General features: G+C 39.6%; 2 protein-coding genes across 4 annotated transcripts in view; one reads left to right on the plus strand and one right to left on the minus strand.

The window, feature by feature from the left end:
- Positions 1-10,240, plus strand: part of ppp1r1c (protein phosphatase 1, regulatory (inhibitor) subunit 1C) — a 29,684-nt gene extending 19,444 nt beyond the window's left edge. Inside the window, exons 5-7 of one of the 2 annotated variants that reach the window (XM_063006151.1) lie at positions 4,317-4,508; positions 7,909-8,043; positions 9,479-10,240. In XM_063006151.1, coding sequence (XP_062862221.1) covers positions 4,317-4,508; positions 7,909-8,043; positions 9,479-9,564 — 413 coding nt within the window. In that variant the 3' untranslated portion in view covers positions 9,565-10,240. The remainder of the gene's footprint in view (positions 1-4,316; positions 4,509-7,908; positions 8,044-9,478) is intronic. The other variant, XM_063006150.1, reaches the window with a different exon arrangement.
- Positions 10,241-13,189: 2,949 nt separating this feature from the next.
- pde1a (phosphodiesterase 1A, calmodulin-dependent) overlaps positions 13,190-16,428 on the minus strand; it is a 46,516-nt gene continuing 43,277 nt past the window's right edge. For both annotated transcript variants that reach the window (XM_063005397.1, XM_063005398.1), the window contains 3 exons: positions 15,821-15,935; positions 14,747-14,919; positions 13,190-13,836 (listed from right to left, as the gene is read on the minus strand). In XM_063005397.1, coding sequence (XP_062861467.1) covers positions 13,583-13,836; positions 14,747-14,919; positions 15,821-15,935 — 542 coding nt within the window. In that variant the 3' untranslated portion in view covers positions 13,190-13,582. The remainder of the gene's footprint in view (positions 13,837-14,746; positions 14,920-15,820; positions 15,936-16,428) is intronic.

A 16,428-nucleotide genomic window follows, 5' to 3' on the forward strand; every position in this document is an offset into this window, starting at 1 on the left:
GTGCTATAGGTTTGTCAGGAGGGTTTTTCCTAACTACCAAGACCTGCCCATCTGAAGACTAAATAGTGAAGTGGTGCTCAGAGGATAGATTTCTTCTGCAGCAGAATTTATTGGTTTTGTGTTTTAAGTATCCTAAATTAATGAAAAATAATTGCTCAACAATAAGCGATCTAGAATTAATGACTATTTTGCCACAGATAAACTGGTTTTACCTAATTTAACCTCACTTAAATAGAGGAGTTTTTATCGCATCAATCTTACAGTCCCATCCTGATCTTGCAAAAACATCTAAACTGCAAGTTTCTACTGTTTCTAGTACATCATCTCCTCTAGAGATCAGTTCATACTGTCATGTAGACCACAGATCTCGTTTTGCTTTTTCAACCATTTTATTTATAATGAACAATTTATTTCACCTCATGTTAGATTTCATTTATTTCCACAAAAGAACCAGGCAGCTTTGTTGTCTCTGTGCTCATTGATGATAAAGGTTCCTACAGACCAGAACACACAGTAATTCCTAAATAAAAACACATTTGGAGAAGTACACATCCATATCATGCCAAACCATCTGCCATACCTATACACACAATGCCAAGGAAATAGCAGCAACACTCCATGTGTTTTGTTTTCTGCACCGTCTGCAATCTGGCATTGAACTGTTGCCATGAATGCACTGAGCAGCACTTTCCTGCTGTGTGATGTTTATCTGCTCATTCCTCCATCTTTTTTATTTTTATGAGCACATTTTCCCTCATTTATATTTCATTTTGATACTGATAGGATAGTGATAGGTATTGTATTACACCAACACTTTCCTTAAAGTTGAATCTGGCATAAAGATTTTCAGCTTTTCTATTCAGCATTTTAAACTTTAAAAAATCTAACTGAAATAAATCTAAGAGGAATTTCATAACTGAGTGTTGTAGAGACCCCCCCCCCCCTTCCTAAAATTGCATGGTTTCACAAGCTCTTGAATTGAAACACAAGCTTACAGGTGTAGGGCTTCACCTGACCTGCCTCTTGCATGGCATGACCTGCCCCATCACAACATCATCACAACATCATTACAACATCAAAAGAAGTTAGTTGCTCGGGTGGTGCTGTGGACTAATGCACTAAACCACCTGCGTTGAGATCTCAAGCTTTCAAATTCAAAGCCCTGATCAGGCTTTCAAACAGGTCTAACTGACTGTGCCTGAGGGAGGAAGCACTGAACAGGTTCCATTGCCACTGTACAATTTTGACCTCTGCTGTCAGTTGAGGCACCTGCATTAGTGATGGTGTAAAGCGTGTCTCTCTGTATGTGATACAGCTATCTGTGAGACTCCAACACTGGGTGAATAGATGCAGTGTGTAAGTGGGAGCCCAGGGATCGTGCAGACAGCAGGAAAGTTGAAGTGGGGTAAAGATTAGATTGAAAAAACAAGCTCATGGCTCAGTTGTTGTTGTTATACTCACTCACTTAACCGCTCATCCAATTAGGGTCGTGGGGCGGTGCTGGAGCCTATCCCAGCTTTTCAATGTGTGCAAAACACACAGTAACACCCTGGACAGGGCGCAAACACACACATACATTTACCTATAGGGCAATTCAGTGTCTCCAATTAACCTGACTGCATGTTTTTGGACTGTAAGAGGAAACCAGAGCTCCCGGAGTAAAAAGGACCCCAACCACCCCGCCTAGGGATGGAACCCAGGACCTCCTTGCTGTGAGGCGACAGTGCTTCCCACCGAGCCACCGTGATGCCCTGTTGTTATATTTTATTTGGTAAATATCTAACTAAACAGGGGCTCAGTGATGGATTCCACCAATGTAGATTATTTTAAAAAGCTAAAATAACTTGGTCTGGTTCCTCTCAAGGGTCCTTTCTTGTAATATTCATAAAGTCTGCCACTGTTACCCTCTGCTGCTCACTAGAGAAGTTTCGTCCTTGAAACGATGTCCGTTATATTAAGCTCTATATAAATAAACTTCACTTAAGTCTACAGACAATTTAATCAATGAATAATTATATAGAAATATAATTAATAACCTTTTAGTAACAGTTGTGTACCAGAACTCATTTGTTTACCGTCTGAAACCTGTGCCAACACACCTGCCGTCAGGAGAATCTTTAAGCTTAAAAAAGGACTTTAAAACTTTTGATGGAGTTGGTCAGGTTTATTAGTGATACAGAACATAATGAAGAGAACAGGAGGGTTCAGGCAGTCAAGTGGACGGAGGAAGGGGCAGGACCGAGTCATTTCCTGGAATGGACGTACTAATCCACATTAGGCTGACTTATCGATCCATGGATGCAGATGCATCATTCCAGAGAGCTGGACTTAAGTGGGCAGGCGAGCTGAGCATGGCAAAACACTCTGATGAAGAAAGAGTCAGCAGCACCACACACACTCATTCAGTCCTGGTGCTGCAGTGCTAGCCTGCATAGTGGTCAGAGTGTGTGCTTGACTGGGCAGTCTGCAGTCCAGATCTGTCTTCTTTTGAAAATGTATGGCACATCATGAAGAGGAGAATCAGACAGCGGTGATCACTGACTGTTGACCAGCTTAAGTCTTGAAGCAATCCACAAAGCTGCAACAATTAGAATCTCAGTTTTCGAACAAAAGATGATGTAACACTGTGGTAAACACTGTCACAACTTATTTACTCTGGCAGAGAAGAGCCACAGACTAGCATGCACCCCCTCTTACCCTGGCTGTGGTGGGCCCCCACAGAGAGCTATCATGATCATGTACTACACAGACATGTGCCCATGCCTAGATCAGACAGTAGAGGTCACAATCCTGCAGCTGCATTGAGGAACCCCATTAATCCTCCCCCCTCAGATACAGCCAATTGTGCCTGTTAGATGCAATGGCTATGGCTAAAACATAAACTTATTCATTAGCAGGGGTGTCCACATACTTTTGGCCATATTGTGCTTTTTTAATTGGACTTATGTTTTGATTGACTTGAAGCCTAGTTGATGCTACTGTAAGGCACATCTGTTGAGTCTAATGTGTGAACTGAGTAAAGTCTTGGTGACAGGTTATTAAATCACATCTTCATTAGACTGCTTTTGTGCTAGTAGATCCTTTACATATTTTAAAAAAATGTGTTGGTCAATGCCCGGGTAATATCTTCATTATAAGGTCAATAATTATTCCAACAAAACATATTAATCTGATAAATGAAAACATATTCAGGGTTCTGAAGAATCAGAATCAGAATACTTTATTGATCCCAGAGGGAAATTGCAGTTTTTTACAGTAGCACCCATTTATGTAAAAATAATAAACACTCTACTCTCTTAAAACAAAGAAAAAAGAAGAAAAATTTAAAGTTAAAGTTAAAAGTTATATGCACACAATTAAATAATTAAAATGCTTACGTTATTATTATTGCACATATTAATACTGAATATTACACAGATAAACCATTCACACATTAAGGGAGGAATTATAGAGTTTGATGGCCACAGGTAGAAAAGACTTCCTGTGGCGCTCTGTGGTGCATTTTGGTATGATGAGTAGGATTATTTGGAAACTTCATTTCCTGGATTATTATAGCCTACTATAAATGGACCTAGAGAGAGAGGTGCTAGAAGTGCACCTTACCCCCTCCTTGTTCTACTTTTTTATAGAAACATGGAAATCAGAGCACCAGAGAAGCAATCTCTACTCTGATGATATATTACTGTTCATAAAGAATCCATCGTCCTCCTCTCAGAGGTGCATGATCTGATTAACAGCTATAGTGGAGCATCTGAAAACTCCATTAACTGGCTGAAATCTGAGATTCTACCTCAGGAGAAACTTAAATGTAGTGCTGCACAGCATTAGCCAGTAAACAAACTGCCTTGTTATTTTAGAGGTTTAGGTGATAAGGAAGTTAGTACCTGGACCTGCATAAGTGTTATAGCAACCACTTCGAATAGTAAAATCAGTAAAAAAAAAAATTTACGTCATGTTTTACACTTTTAGTTGTATTTATATATTTATAAGTTTGTGGACGCTGAAATGCCATCCTGATGTTCAAATGCCTTATTGTATTACTTTGTCCTTCACCTTTCTTTACTTTGATTTACGTTCTTAATTGATTTATGTTGTCCTATTATCACTATACTTTAACCATTTCAAATCTTTGTTCTCACACATGTAGTGTGAGGTACCAGTGCAGTAGCTCTTACATACATGTCAGATTCAAGTGTGACCACAAATGTAATATTTAATTTTTAATATTACATGCAGGACAGTGCTTGGATGCTCGGTCAGTAGCACTGTGTTGTGTATATGTACTGTATGTTTATGTGTGTGTGTGTGGAGTACAGAACTGCAGTTGGTGGTGGAGCAGCACTTTCAGAGACAGGAACAGACAGATGCTGTGCACTGTGACAGCCCAGACACGCCCAGTCCAGTCACATCACAGCATCACCACGATGACATGGCTCAGTGGACCAATCACAGCCGTTCAGAGTCTTTTGTCAGTAGTGATGGACAGGCAGGGAGCAGTGAGGAGGGGGGTAAGTGGAGGCCAGAGCCAGGGCGAAATTAATTACCATTATTATCAGTCTGAATTAAAAAGTCATTAAAAATAAACTTTTTTTATTACTCTATATGTATCAATTTTGACTAATTTGAGTCCATTACCAAATATATGACTTTACATTTATTAAAATAAACTACAATTACAATTTCAAACAGCTGATTCTTACTGTTTATTAATAGTAGTTAAACTGATTATACGGAAAGAAAACGCCTCACAAAGTGTGATTCAAAAGCAAAGAATGCAGAGACACAAAACAGAGGGTTTTGTTTTTATTTTTTTAGATTAAAGGGCTTTTGTTAATTGCTCACAGTTTCAATTTCAAAAACAAATGACATCACTTTTCTACATCGTCACCTTCTGATACATTTTTCTGAACATCGTACCAATTTTTTAATGCCATCAGCAAAAAATGTTTTTGGCTGCGTTCACATCATCATCACATGAAAATCTTCTTCCCCTTAAAGCGTCTTTGAGCGTCCAAAAAGGTGGAAATCAGATGGAGCTAAATCCAGACTATAAGCGTCTCTCAGTCTCTCAGACAAGACCGATTACATCTCCTCCCACCCTCACCACTTCCAACCAAAATATAAAAGTGTGGACTCTTTTTGAAGACCCCTCGTATATTCAGACGCACTTGTGCATCATTCCACAAAATGCCATAAATGTAAACGATCATGTTGAGGCCACTGGAATTCCTCAACATCAAACACGTTAAACTGTGTCTCGGTCATGCGGAACAGGATAGGGCCCTCCCCAAACTCTTGTCACAGTTAAATAAAATCTTCTGAATAAATGACTCTCAGTTTGGTCTGAATTCCTTCCAGAAGCTTCTGGCTTTACTAATAAATCTTTCTTCTCTCTGTTCTTCTTCCTTTCCCCCATTATCATTCTTTTATATTATATTTTTTCGGTTCTTATTTTGATGTGTTCAGATGCAGGCGAGTCATCAGAGACTTCGGCGTGTCGGCAGAAAATCGCGTCCAGTCCTTCAGCTATTTCACGATAACCTTCTCCACGAATCCTCTGAGCTGTATATTTCCTTCCTTTCAACTGTTGTATACAATTCTTCTTTCTACAAATCTCTTTCTGTATATACTGTATGCTCGTCCTTTGCTGTCCTTTTCCAGCCAGTATTCAAGGTTTTCTCTCGTTTGAGTTTGAGGATTCTCAATATGCCTGTTCTGAACTGTACAGCCTGTACCTGTACATACAGAAGAAAGTATGGTTTCCTTTAATATGTACTTTAAAAGACTGAGGTGTGATAACTGAACAGCTAAATATCATTTGTTAGGTCATAGAATCTGCTACCGACTTCCGAGAAGGATTTTCATACAGTAATACAGTTCAGAAATACTTTTTTTTTTTTTACCTCAGTTATTGTGCAACTTCAGAATTGTTTACCACGTCTATTCTGATTATGCCAAGTGAGCCCAGTTTATAACTCAACACAGTTTAAAGCATAATAATAAGAAATTTAACCTGGCTTGTGAGCAGCTAAAAGTCTGAAAAAATAAAATAAACAAAAATAAATGAACACAAAACATCTACAGAGAGAGAGAGAGAGAGAGAGAGAGAGAGAGAGAGAGAGAGATGAACATTGATCGTCCACACCACACTTGTAAAAAATTCGTTGCCCTCTTAATCGTTGCACCACTTGGTTGATATTCGTCTTGCTCATCACTGTGGAGGAATTTCAGCTCCATTATGATCAGTAATGACCTTTCTGCAGTCAAAACTTTCATTTATTTCTGTAACAGAAAGAAAAGAAAGAAAAAATAAAGTTGATTTTTCAAGCTTGAAATGGAAAATGTTGCCGTGTGTGATGTTTCTTACAGTCGTCTACAATTAAATCAGATTTTTACCATTTCTACACTTTCCATTTTATACTATAGTTTTTATATATATACTTTTGTATTGCTTTAAATTTCTTTCTGTATTTAAAAGAGTAGTTTTAATAGTGGGTAAATTTTTTTTTTGTGTGGCTGAATTTCAGATGATGTTTTACATGCATTTACCACGTCCGCCAAGTGTAACAAGTGCAGTGTTTAAATCACTTAAACAGTAGAAGTGTAAATTAAGTATTGTTTGTTTGATTGTTTGTTTATTAGGATTTTAACGTCATGTTTTACACTTTGGTTACATTCATGACAGGAACGGTAGTTATTTCTTACACAAGATTCATCAGTTCACAAGGTTATATCAAACACAGTCATGGACAGTTTTGTATCTCCAATTCACCTCACTTGCACGTCTTTGGACTGTGGGAGGAAACCGGAGCAGACATGGGGAGAACATGCAAACTCCACACAGAAAGGACCCGGACCGCCCCACCTGGGGATCGAACCCAGGACCTTCTCGTCAGCCAAGTGTAACAAGTACATTGTTTAAATAGACTGTAACTGGTTTGTACTTGAGTTTTTTTTCTTTAAAAACAGTAGTTTTAATAAATGGGTAATTTAATGTCTTTATTTTTTATTATTTAAATGTGGGGCTGAATTTCAGATGATGTTTTACATGCATTAACCACGTCAGACAAGTGTAACAAGTGCAGTGTTTAAATGGGCTGTAACATTTTGAGTAGATGTAATTTTACTCAATTCATTTAAACAGTAGAAGTTTAAATTAAGTACTATATGTATATGTACTGTATACTGAGGTGTTCCCTAAATACAAGAGCAGCCAAAAATAATTAGCTGCTTTTATTTTAGCATGAGAATATTTACTTAATTAATTATATCTGAGTGTTGTTAATGCACCTATATTTATTTATCTTGTTCTGGTTATTCTTCCTGATATTAATGATTACTTTCGGCTGCTTCCACAGCTGATCATTAGTCTGAATATCTATCTGACTTGGGACAGTAACAAGGGGTGCACTGATGCACCATGCAGCTTCTGTATTTGTGAGCTCAGTTTGGGGGTTGTACCTCCAGAACTGCTCTTACCATTACACCACACCAGCTCACGTTATTCTTACTACTACTACTACTACTACTACTACTACTACTACTACTACTAATAATAATAATAATAATAATAATAATAATAATAATGTGAGTGTATTTAAGTACTTGTTTGTGCTGATTTTGTGTGTATGACAAATAAGATTACTCTCTACATTATTGCATTCATGTGTTTCATACGTGTGAGTATAAATTTCAGTCACAGCAACTTCACATCAGCAATAAATAACCACACTTACTGTAAAACGAGATCAAAACTCAGTCCACATACTTTCTGTACCTGTTCATTTATAAGGTCATATAAGAGATTAGGGTGTAGAAGGGAAAACCAGGCTTTCAGAAGTCCTCACCAGGTCTGATGTGTGTGCTGGTGTGTATTTGGGTTTTATATTGTTGTGTGCACTCCTGCAGGTAAAGATCACTCCAGCACACAGAGGTCCAGTCAGGAGGACAGTCCTAACACATCAAAACTCTCCCACTCCCACCTGGACACACTGTCTGAGGAGACCACCGACAAAGACTCACTGGATCAGATGATCAAAACAAGTATGAACTCACACACGCGCACACGCGCACACACACGCACACACACATACACACACACACACACATACAAGCCTTTCACTCAGGGGTGAAAATAATTCCCAAATCATGACAGATCCTGAATCTACCTGAATATGAGTTTGTTGAACATATCACTGACGAAATCTGAACAACCTGCAGCCATGATTCCAAGAGAGATTGTAAAGTTGGTAGAAACCTACAGATGGCGCTATTGCACTATAATTAACACACATGTAAGTCTTCATGTTCAACGTGCCCTAAAATCTAATTATCTTTAATACAGTAGAACAAAATGCCTTTATTTGTCATATATACATACACAGATCAGCCATAACATTAAACCCACCTCCTTGTTTCTACACTCACTGTCCATTTTATCAGCTCCACTTACCATATAGAAGCACTTTGTAGTTCTGCAATTACTGACTGTAGTCCATCTGTTTCTCTACATACCTTTTTAGCCTGCTTTCATGCTGTTTTTCAATGATCAGGACCCCCACAGGACCACCACAGAATAGGTATTATTTGGGTGGTGGATCATTCTCAGCACTTCAGTGACACTGGCATGGTGTGTGTTGTGCTGGTATGAGTGGATCAGACACAGCAGCGCTGATTCACTGTCCACTCTATTAGACACTCATACCTAGTTGGTCCACCTTGTAGATGTAAGGTCAGAGACGATCGCTCATCTATTGCTGCTGTTTGAGTTGGTCATCTTCTAGACCTTCATCAGTGGTCACAGGACGCTGCCCACGGGGTGCTGTTGGCTGGATATTTTTGGTTGGTGGACTATTCTCAGTCCAGCAGTGACAATGAGGTGTTTAAAAACTCCATCAGCGCTGCTGTGTCTTATCCACTCATACCAGCACAACACACACTAACACACCACCACCATGTCAGTGTCACTGCAGTGCTGAGAATGATCCACCACCTAAATAATATGAAAAATAGCGCTGATAAAATGGACAGTGAGGGTAGAAACAGGGAGGTGGTTTTAATGTTATGCCTGATTGGTGTATACAGTATAAAGGAATTCTTTTTCCACATATCTCAGCTTGTTTGGAAGCTGGGGTCAGAGCTGAGAGGTTTAAGGGCCTTGCTCAGTGGCCCAACAGTGGCTGCATGGCAGAGCTGGGATTTGAACTCTCAACCTTTTAATTGATAGCCCAAAGATTTACCCACCAGGCTACCACTGCCCCCACTGCCGCTGACATCTACACCATGTGTAGTAAGAAAACTAATCTTGAAATTTTAGATTTTTTTTAGGAATACTTTCATTTTTAGGGATTCACTGTTTGTTTTCATGCAGGTATCAATAATTTACATGTTACCTTTTTGGGGCATTTCTTGAGTGTTTGAGTTTTCTGAGTTTAAAGACTTAAACATCTACAATATGAGCTCTTTCTCTCTTCTGCAGGAGTGAAGATAAATAGTCAGATGGAGGAGGAGGAGGAGGAGGAGGAGGAGAACTTCTGTGAGGATGGAGAAACACAGAAGAAGTAAAACTAATCTTTCTGATGCCAAAAAACAGTGCCTGTCTTACAACTCCTCACAGGGTGTAATAAGTTTTAAAATTTGCTATGATGTATATTAACTCTTAGATTTCTTTTTATTTTCCATCTTGACGTTTTAGTATTTTTCTCTTTTTAAGATTTTAAATTGGGGAACTTGATGCTACATCAAAACAGTAGAGTTATAATGTAGAAAGGCTAATATAAAAACAGTACCTTAGATGCTAGATGCTGTATTTTATCTGTATTGCTCTTACCTTTTTTAACACCATCTACACGTCAGACAGCTGTACAGCAATTAAGCGACTGTAAAAGTGAAGTAATGTTATATTTTGTGTAACAAAGTTTGCTGAGACATAAATGTTAATAATCCCACAAATATTTTACATTTTAAGCAATTTGGGTTAAAATAGATAAAAATACTAATTAGGCCAGTAAATTATGCTAACCCACTACCACTGACACCCGGGGTTCAAATTCTCACCGGTTTTACAGACCTGACTGGCTATGTTTGGGTTAATGGTTTGCCGTCCTGTCCAAGTCTGTCTGTTATTGCATCTGACCCAGTGATTTCAGAAAAATCCGAGCCAACACGACCCAGACCAGGATAAATCAGTGATAAAACATGAAAATGAAAATAAAATGAATGAATAAATATTTAAATAGAAGGCTGTTTTGCTTTTTAAATATGTTGAGCTGAGTGTATTTAGGTTCATACACATACTTAGTTTATTACTGACAACAGTGTTATAATTCAGTTCTGTTGGGCATGTAAATAAAGCTTGTATGCAGGGTGAAATAGAATTAGCTGTAGTACCTTTGATGTATACACAGATGCCTGGACTTGTGCTAATGGTATGTAATATATGCATTAGTATAATAGTATAATGGACATGGTTATTTTTCACCTTTGGCTGTTTTTGTATTGAGATGAGACTGATGTTTTCTTTCTTGCCTTTTAATCTGCACCAGCATGTCCTCAAACATGTCAGACAACATATAAAAACAGCTAAACAGATACATTTCCAATGCTAATGATCAAAACTAAGAGGCATATTGACACAGAAGGAAATTATGGTGCTGTACAGCCTTATTCTTTTAACAACAAGCAGGTATGTTAAATTGTCTTTTCAGAAATGCCCCGGGGCGGCTCGGTGGCTCAGTGGGTAGCACCGTCGCCTCACAGCAAGAAGGTCCATGAAGTCAGGTTAATTGGAGACACTGAATTGCCCTATAGGTGAATGGGTGTGTGTATGTGTGTGTGTGTGTGTCTGCCCTGCGATGGACTGGTGCCCCGTCCAGGGTGTTACTGTGTGCCTTGCACCCATTGAAAAGCACCCCCCTCCCCCCAACCCTAATTGGATAAGCGGTTAAGACAGTGAGTGAGAATTACCCCAAGCTGTGAATCTGTAAAAATTTGGGCATGTGACCTCACACCAATGTTGTAATTAGAGTAGCAGTAACATCACACCAGCGTTGCACATCTGATGTGACACACTATTGTTTTCCTGAATCTAAAGACGCACTCACTTGCTTACTCACACTAAGCTCACACTTCGATGTTTCACCACAAACTGGAATAACTGCTGCAGCTGTTTTGCATTAATGACATTATGCCCCCGTTTTACAAGAACCTACAAATGACACTTTAAATACTGATTTGATTTAGTAGCAGGATGTTAAAAATATATTGTTAGTCATTGTGCATTAATAAATCCTGATGGCTATTAGTGTCACCAAAATCCTGGCCGACACAAGTGCAAACATGGATAGTTGTTTAAAGCCGGCCTTCCTTATTTCTTGTACAAGTTAATGACCCAAAACTACCTGATTCCCAACAAACTTTGTACTTTCTTTGTGATTTGAATTTATTCATTTAATGAAGGATTTTCTTTATGTGTATTTTTATACAACTGAGAAAAAGCTGAAATTATTCCTAAAATAAATGGGAAAACAGTTTCAAAAATTTTTAAATGATATATTTTATGGAATTGTTTGTACAATTTATTGTTATGAATTTACAACTAGTTGTCCTATCATTTTTATGTATTTACTGATCTATAAAAGGTTTTTCCCTATTTTTCTTACATTTGTAATGAAAACTACCTATGATGTGAAGCATTTCAAATATATTCACTTTTTCAAATGTCTGTTTCAAAAATAAACTCAACAGCATCTTGTTTAGTAGTCAGTTATAAGATACTCGATGCAAACCTCCTATTTTTTATCTTGGTTTGGCTTTATTATTATACACTTGCACCATTATTATAGACAATGCACCAGTTCCACCTGAAGCAAAACAGCCTCAAACCATAATACTACCAGCACCGTGTTTCACAGTAGGTTCAGTGATGTGGAATGTGAGAGCCTCACCTTTTCTCCTCTGAACTTTTGGTTTCATCTGACCACAGAACTCTCATCCCGAAGATTTGTCTACAAACTTAACCCAAGGTGTCAATTTTAAAGCTGAAGGTACATTCTGGCATGACAGCCTCTGGGCCCGAAGTAATGTAAAGCTTGCTTGGCTGTGAGCAGGAACGCTGTGATATTACTGTGTTTTTAAATATTTAATTCATAGCAGGTTTGTTTTTGCTAATTACCAATCTGGGCAACGAGACAACTGTTCCATATGCAGTTTACAACCACATAATAAAAGGTTGAGGCCATGTTACAAAGATAAATGGTGTTATAGAACTAATAAATTTTTTGAAAACACACCGAAAACTGTTACACAGCGCCCAGGTGGTGCATTCCGGGGATATTCTGCTAGCACACCAGTGCCGAGATTCTGAACTCCTTGGTTTGAAATTCGGAGTTGCCACCGGTCCGCTGGGCGCCATCCAGCGAGCATAATTGGCAGTGCCTGCAGCAGACACTAATTGGCCACCGTATCTGCTAGGGTGGGATGGCCGGACTATATGGGTGGCGTCTTCAAACACTGTGCAAAGACCCTGATTAGCAGATAGAGGCGCCTGTGCAGAATGCATGGGCGAAAAGAAGATGTCCACTAAGAACTGCGCATGGGTTGGAGGAGGCGTGAGCAGAAAATATACCCTCCTCGAATGCAATCAGGAATAATGATGATGGGGGTGTTGCCCTCCGTACACAGTGCCCGTCAGTGTATGAACTTGACTCGTGCAGGTGAGAAATGTAGTCTGTACTGACTGTACGTGCCAGAGGGGACGTATGTCAGTTGAGAGGCGTCCTCAGTCAGCGGTGAAAGGTCGAGTCAGTATAGCGGACGCAATCAGGGTAATTGGACACGACTAGATATGGGGGGGAGAAAAAATTGGGGGAAAAATAGAAAATTCAAAAAAGAAAAAATTGGAAGGAAAATGCATAAAAAAAATTCTAATTAAAAAGATAAATGATGTTATAGAACCAACAAATCACTTAGTTTACTCTGTGGTTCATTAGCAATTTTTAGAAAACACACCAAGAACCCAAATTAGTGAACTTACTCTTTTTAAAGTGAGGATGTTCCAATGGGTCACAGAAAAGGAACAGGTGCAAATATGATCAAATTTCCAAGCCTGCCCTGATACAGATGTTTCTTTCTGCAGTGCAATTATGATTCGATAGCATGACTGAATTAATAAAGTCTGAAAGAAACAGAGTTTGGATTAAAGGAAGCGAAGCGATCTTTAATAAATAACCATACAAATGACTGGAAAACAAACAAAAAAACAAAGCCCATTTACAAAAGTAAAGAACTGAATCAAAAAGGGTGCAGGGTGAAGAGGCTTGCATTTCTCGGTGCTCCTGGCCGAGCTTCATGTCCTTGCAAAGTTGCCATGACAACTCAGCATCCTAGCGTCTCTATGACGACGGTTGCTGTCATGGAAATATCAGTGTAAATCATCTCACTCCGGAACTGGTGAGGAAACAGTAGCGAGCGGTATAATAGGATGGGCACAGTGCTATATACATCACCCATAGAGGTTTATGGGATTTCTACCACAGTACACACACAGTGTAGAGGATGCTTGATCTGTGGAGAGCTCCGTCGTTCAGGCCGTTTTGCCATTCCATGGTAATGGTCGATGAGTGTGAGGACTGGCGTCTGGACTGGCGTCGGGACTGGCATCGCCCGGATCGGCGCTGTGAGAGGCAGTGCTCTGCTCTAGAGAGTCCTGTGAGGAGTGGAGGGAGTCGGTGTTGTTCATGTCACTAAGGGACTTTGACTCGGAGTCTTTGCGAGTCAAAGTGACGTCGGGTTTACGGGGTGAAGTTTCGCACTGCTCACGCTCCTTACTGGCCAATTCTGAGGAACAGAAATTCACACAAGAGAGCAGAAATTATTTCATTGTTTCAGAATCTGCAAAATCTGCAGCACTATGAGATTTTTATCTGAGAAGCATTCAATACATCATTTATTTATTCATACCAACATTTTATCCTGGTCACCCTGGACAGGTCGTCAGTCCCTCACAGGGCAATTTTTAGTAGCTCCAATTAACCTAACTGCATGTCTTTTTGACTGTGGGAGGAAACCAGAGCACTCAGAGGAATCCCACGCAGACACAAACTGCACACAGAAAGGACTCTAACCACCCAGCTGGGAAATCAAACCAGGGCCCTTCTGCTGTAAGGCTACCCACCAATGTACCACCCCCATTAAATAAAATGATGAGACTTTACTAATGTAAATGTAATCTCTGATTCTAAAAATTCTACTCAGCTTAAGTTATATTCTGAAACATTTCTCTACTATTAAATAAAGTAGGGCAGTTGTAGCCTAGTGGTTAAGGTACCGGACTAGTAATTGAAAGGTCCCTGGTTCAAGCCCCACCACTGCCAGGTTGCAACTGTTGGGCCCTTGAGAAAGGCCCTTAACCCTCAATTGCTTAGACAATATACTGTCACAGTATTGTAAGTCGCTTTGGATAAAAGCGTCTGCTAAATACTGAAAATGTAAAGTCATGGGGTGATATTGACTTAATAAACAACAGATCCCTAAATGATTTAATGTGCTCTGTTTTTGTACCCCAGTGCCCTTTGTGTAATATTGTTTTTAAAATTGTGCAGTGACAGATACAATCAGGAAAAGGGAGCGATTACTTTTTCACACCACTGTAAATATCAGCTCTGAATACACACATACAGTTATAGATAACATAGCAGACGGTCTCAGTAGTCCCATACTTCCCATACACTTCTGATCACACACAGACCTTGAACGGAGAGTTCCTTCCAGCGCTCCTTGTTGCTCTGGATGATTTCAGACAGAGTGTATTGGACCTGTTTGAGGTTAATGCCAGCGAGTGAGTAGTCATTAAGCGCAGAGTCTCGGTCACTGTGTCTCTGAACGGACTCGACCACAGCAGCTGAACCTTGAGCTGTTAAACTGTGAAACAATAAGACCTCACGTTAACGTCAGACACGCAAGAGACACCCAACAAACCGTCAAAGAACCCCATTGACATAAACAGTCCTGACAGGACCACTCAAGGGATGCTCATTTACATTCAATACACACTGCACAGTTTACTTCAATGCATACTGATTAGCAAAATCGTTAGGACCACCCACCTAATATACTGTTAAATCAGCTTTGACCACTGTGACATAGACTACATGAAACATCTGAATGAGTCCTGTGGTATCTGGTACAGGATTTTAACAGCAGGTCCTTTAATTGCATGCGGTGGATCATCCTGCTGTGCATCCTGGTGCTTTTCTTCACGAGTAAGTGATGCCCATATACTCGACTACGTGATCCTGGTCAAATTAAAATGTATCAGACTATTCATCCCTCATCCATTCCATCTTCCAATGTCCAGCTCCTATGCTTGCGTCCCCACTGTAGGGGCTTTTGACAGTGGGCAGAGGGCAGGGCACTGTGACTGACACAGCCCTGTACACAGAAGGGTTCGATGCACGGTGTGCTGTGTCACATTCTCTTCATCACCAGGATTCAAACGATATGCAGTTTGAGCAGGGGTGTCCCAATACTTTTGCCCATTTAGTTTATTTATTATTTATTATAAACGCTCAACCCAATTAAATGTAACTAAAAGTAGGTAAATGTGGTATGGTGCCATGGTGTGCTGTTAGTAAAGATGAAGGATATTTTAAGATACTTTGAGATGGTTCATGTCTTAGACTGCTCTGTAGTTACTTATTCTCCTATAGCAGCACATGCCATAGTCTCTCATTCTCACTGTTTATTACATAACTGAGTCTCACATCGACGGACAGTTAAACAAAAAAGAAAATAAATGAATAGTTGTAGATTTGGAATTCACCTTGACCTGTGCATGCCTCCTGACTTTAAAGTTTCCTCTATCAGAGGAGCGATGATCTTCTCTGTGGTGTCCACTAGCACAGAGAATGTCGGCTCCACGATAAAGTCAATAAAGCCTGCAGGAGACGAGACAGGACAAGAGACACAAAATTACTGGAAATCTAGTGCAGGTAAAAACAAAAGCATGAATGACAGACAAGTAAATACGAATATATTGATACACAGTCATTGACTGATGATGTGTACGGGGTGAGTACAGCCTCATGGTGGCAGTACAGAGCTACCTACAGCCTATACAGGCATGGTAAACATGTGTACGAGGAAAAGAGAACCAAACAAAGCAGAGAGGCAGACAGAAGGACATACAGACAAACAGACAGACAGACAGACAAACAGACAGACAAACAGACATACAGGCAGACATACAAAAAGGTAAACATACAAGCACACAGAAATACAGACAGGCAGACAGAAAGGCAAAAAGACACAACAGACATACAGGTAGACAGACAGACATACAGGCAAAATGACACATGTACAGATAGGCAGAAAGGCAAAAAGACAGACATACAGGTAGACAGATAGGCATACTAGCAGACAAGCAGACAT

The sequence above is a fragment of the Trichomycterus rosablanca genome, chromosome 12, assembly GCF_030014385.1.
Source record: "Trichomycterus rosablanca isolate fTriRos1 chromosome 12, fTriRos1.hap1, whole genome shotgun sequence".
Lineage (NCBI taxonomy): Eukaryota > Metazoa > Chordata > Actinopteri > Siluriformes > Trichomycteridae > Trichomycterus > Trichomycterus rosablanca.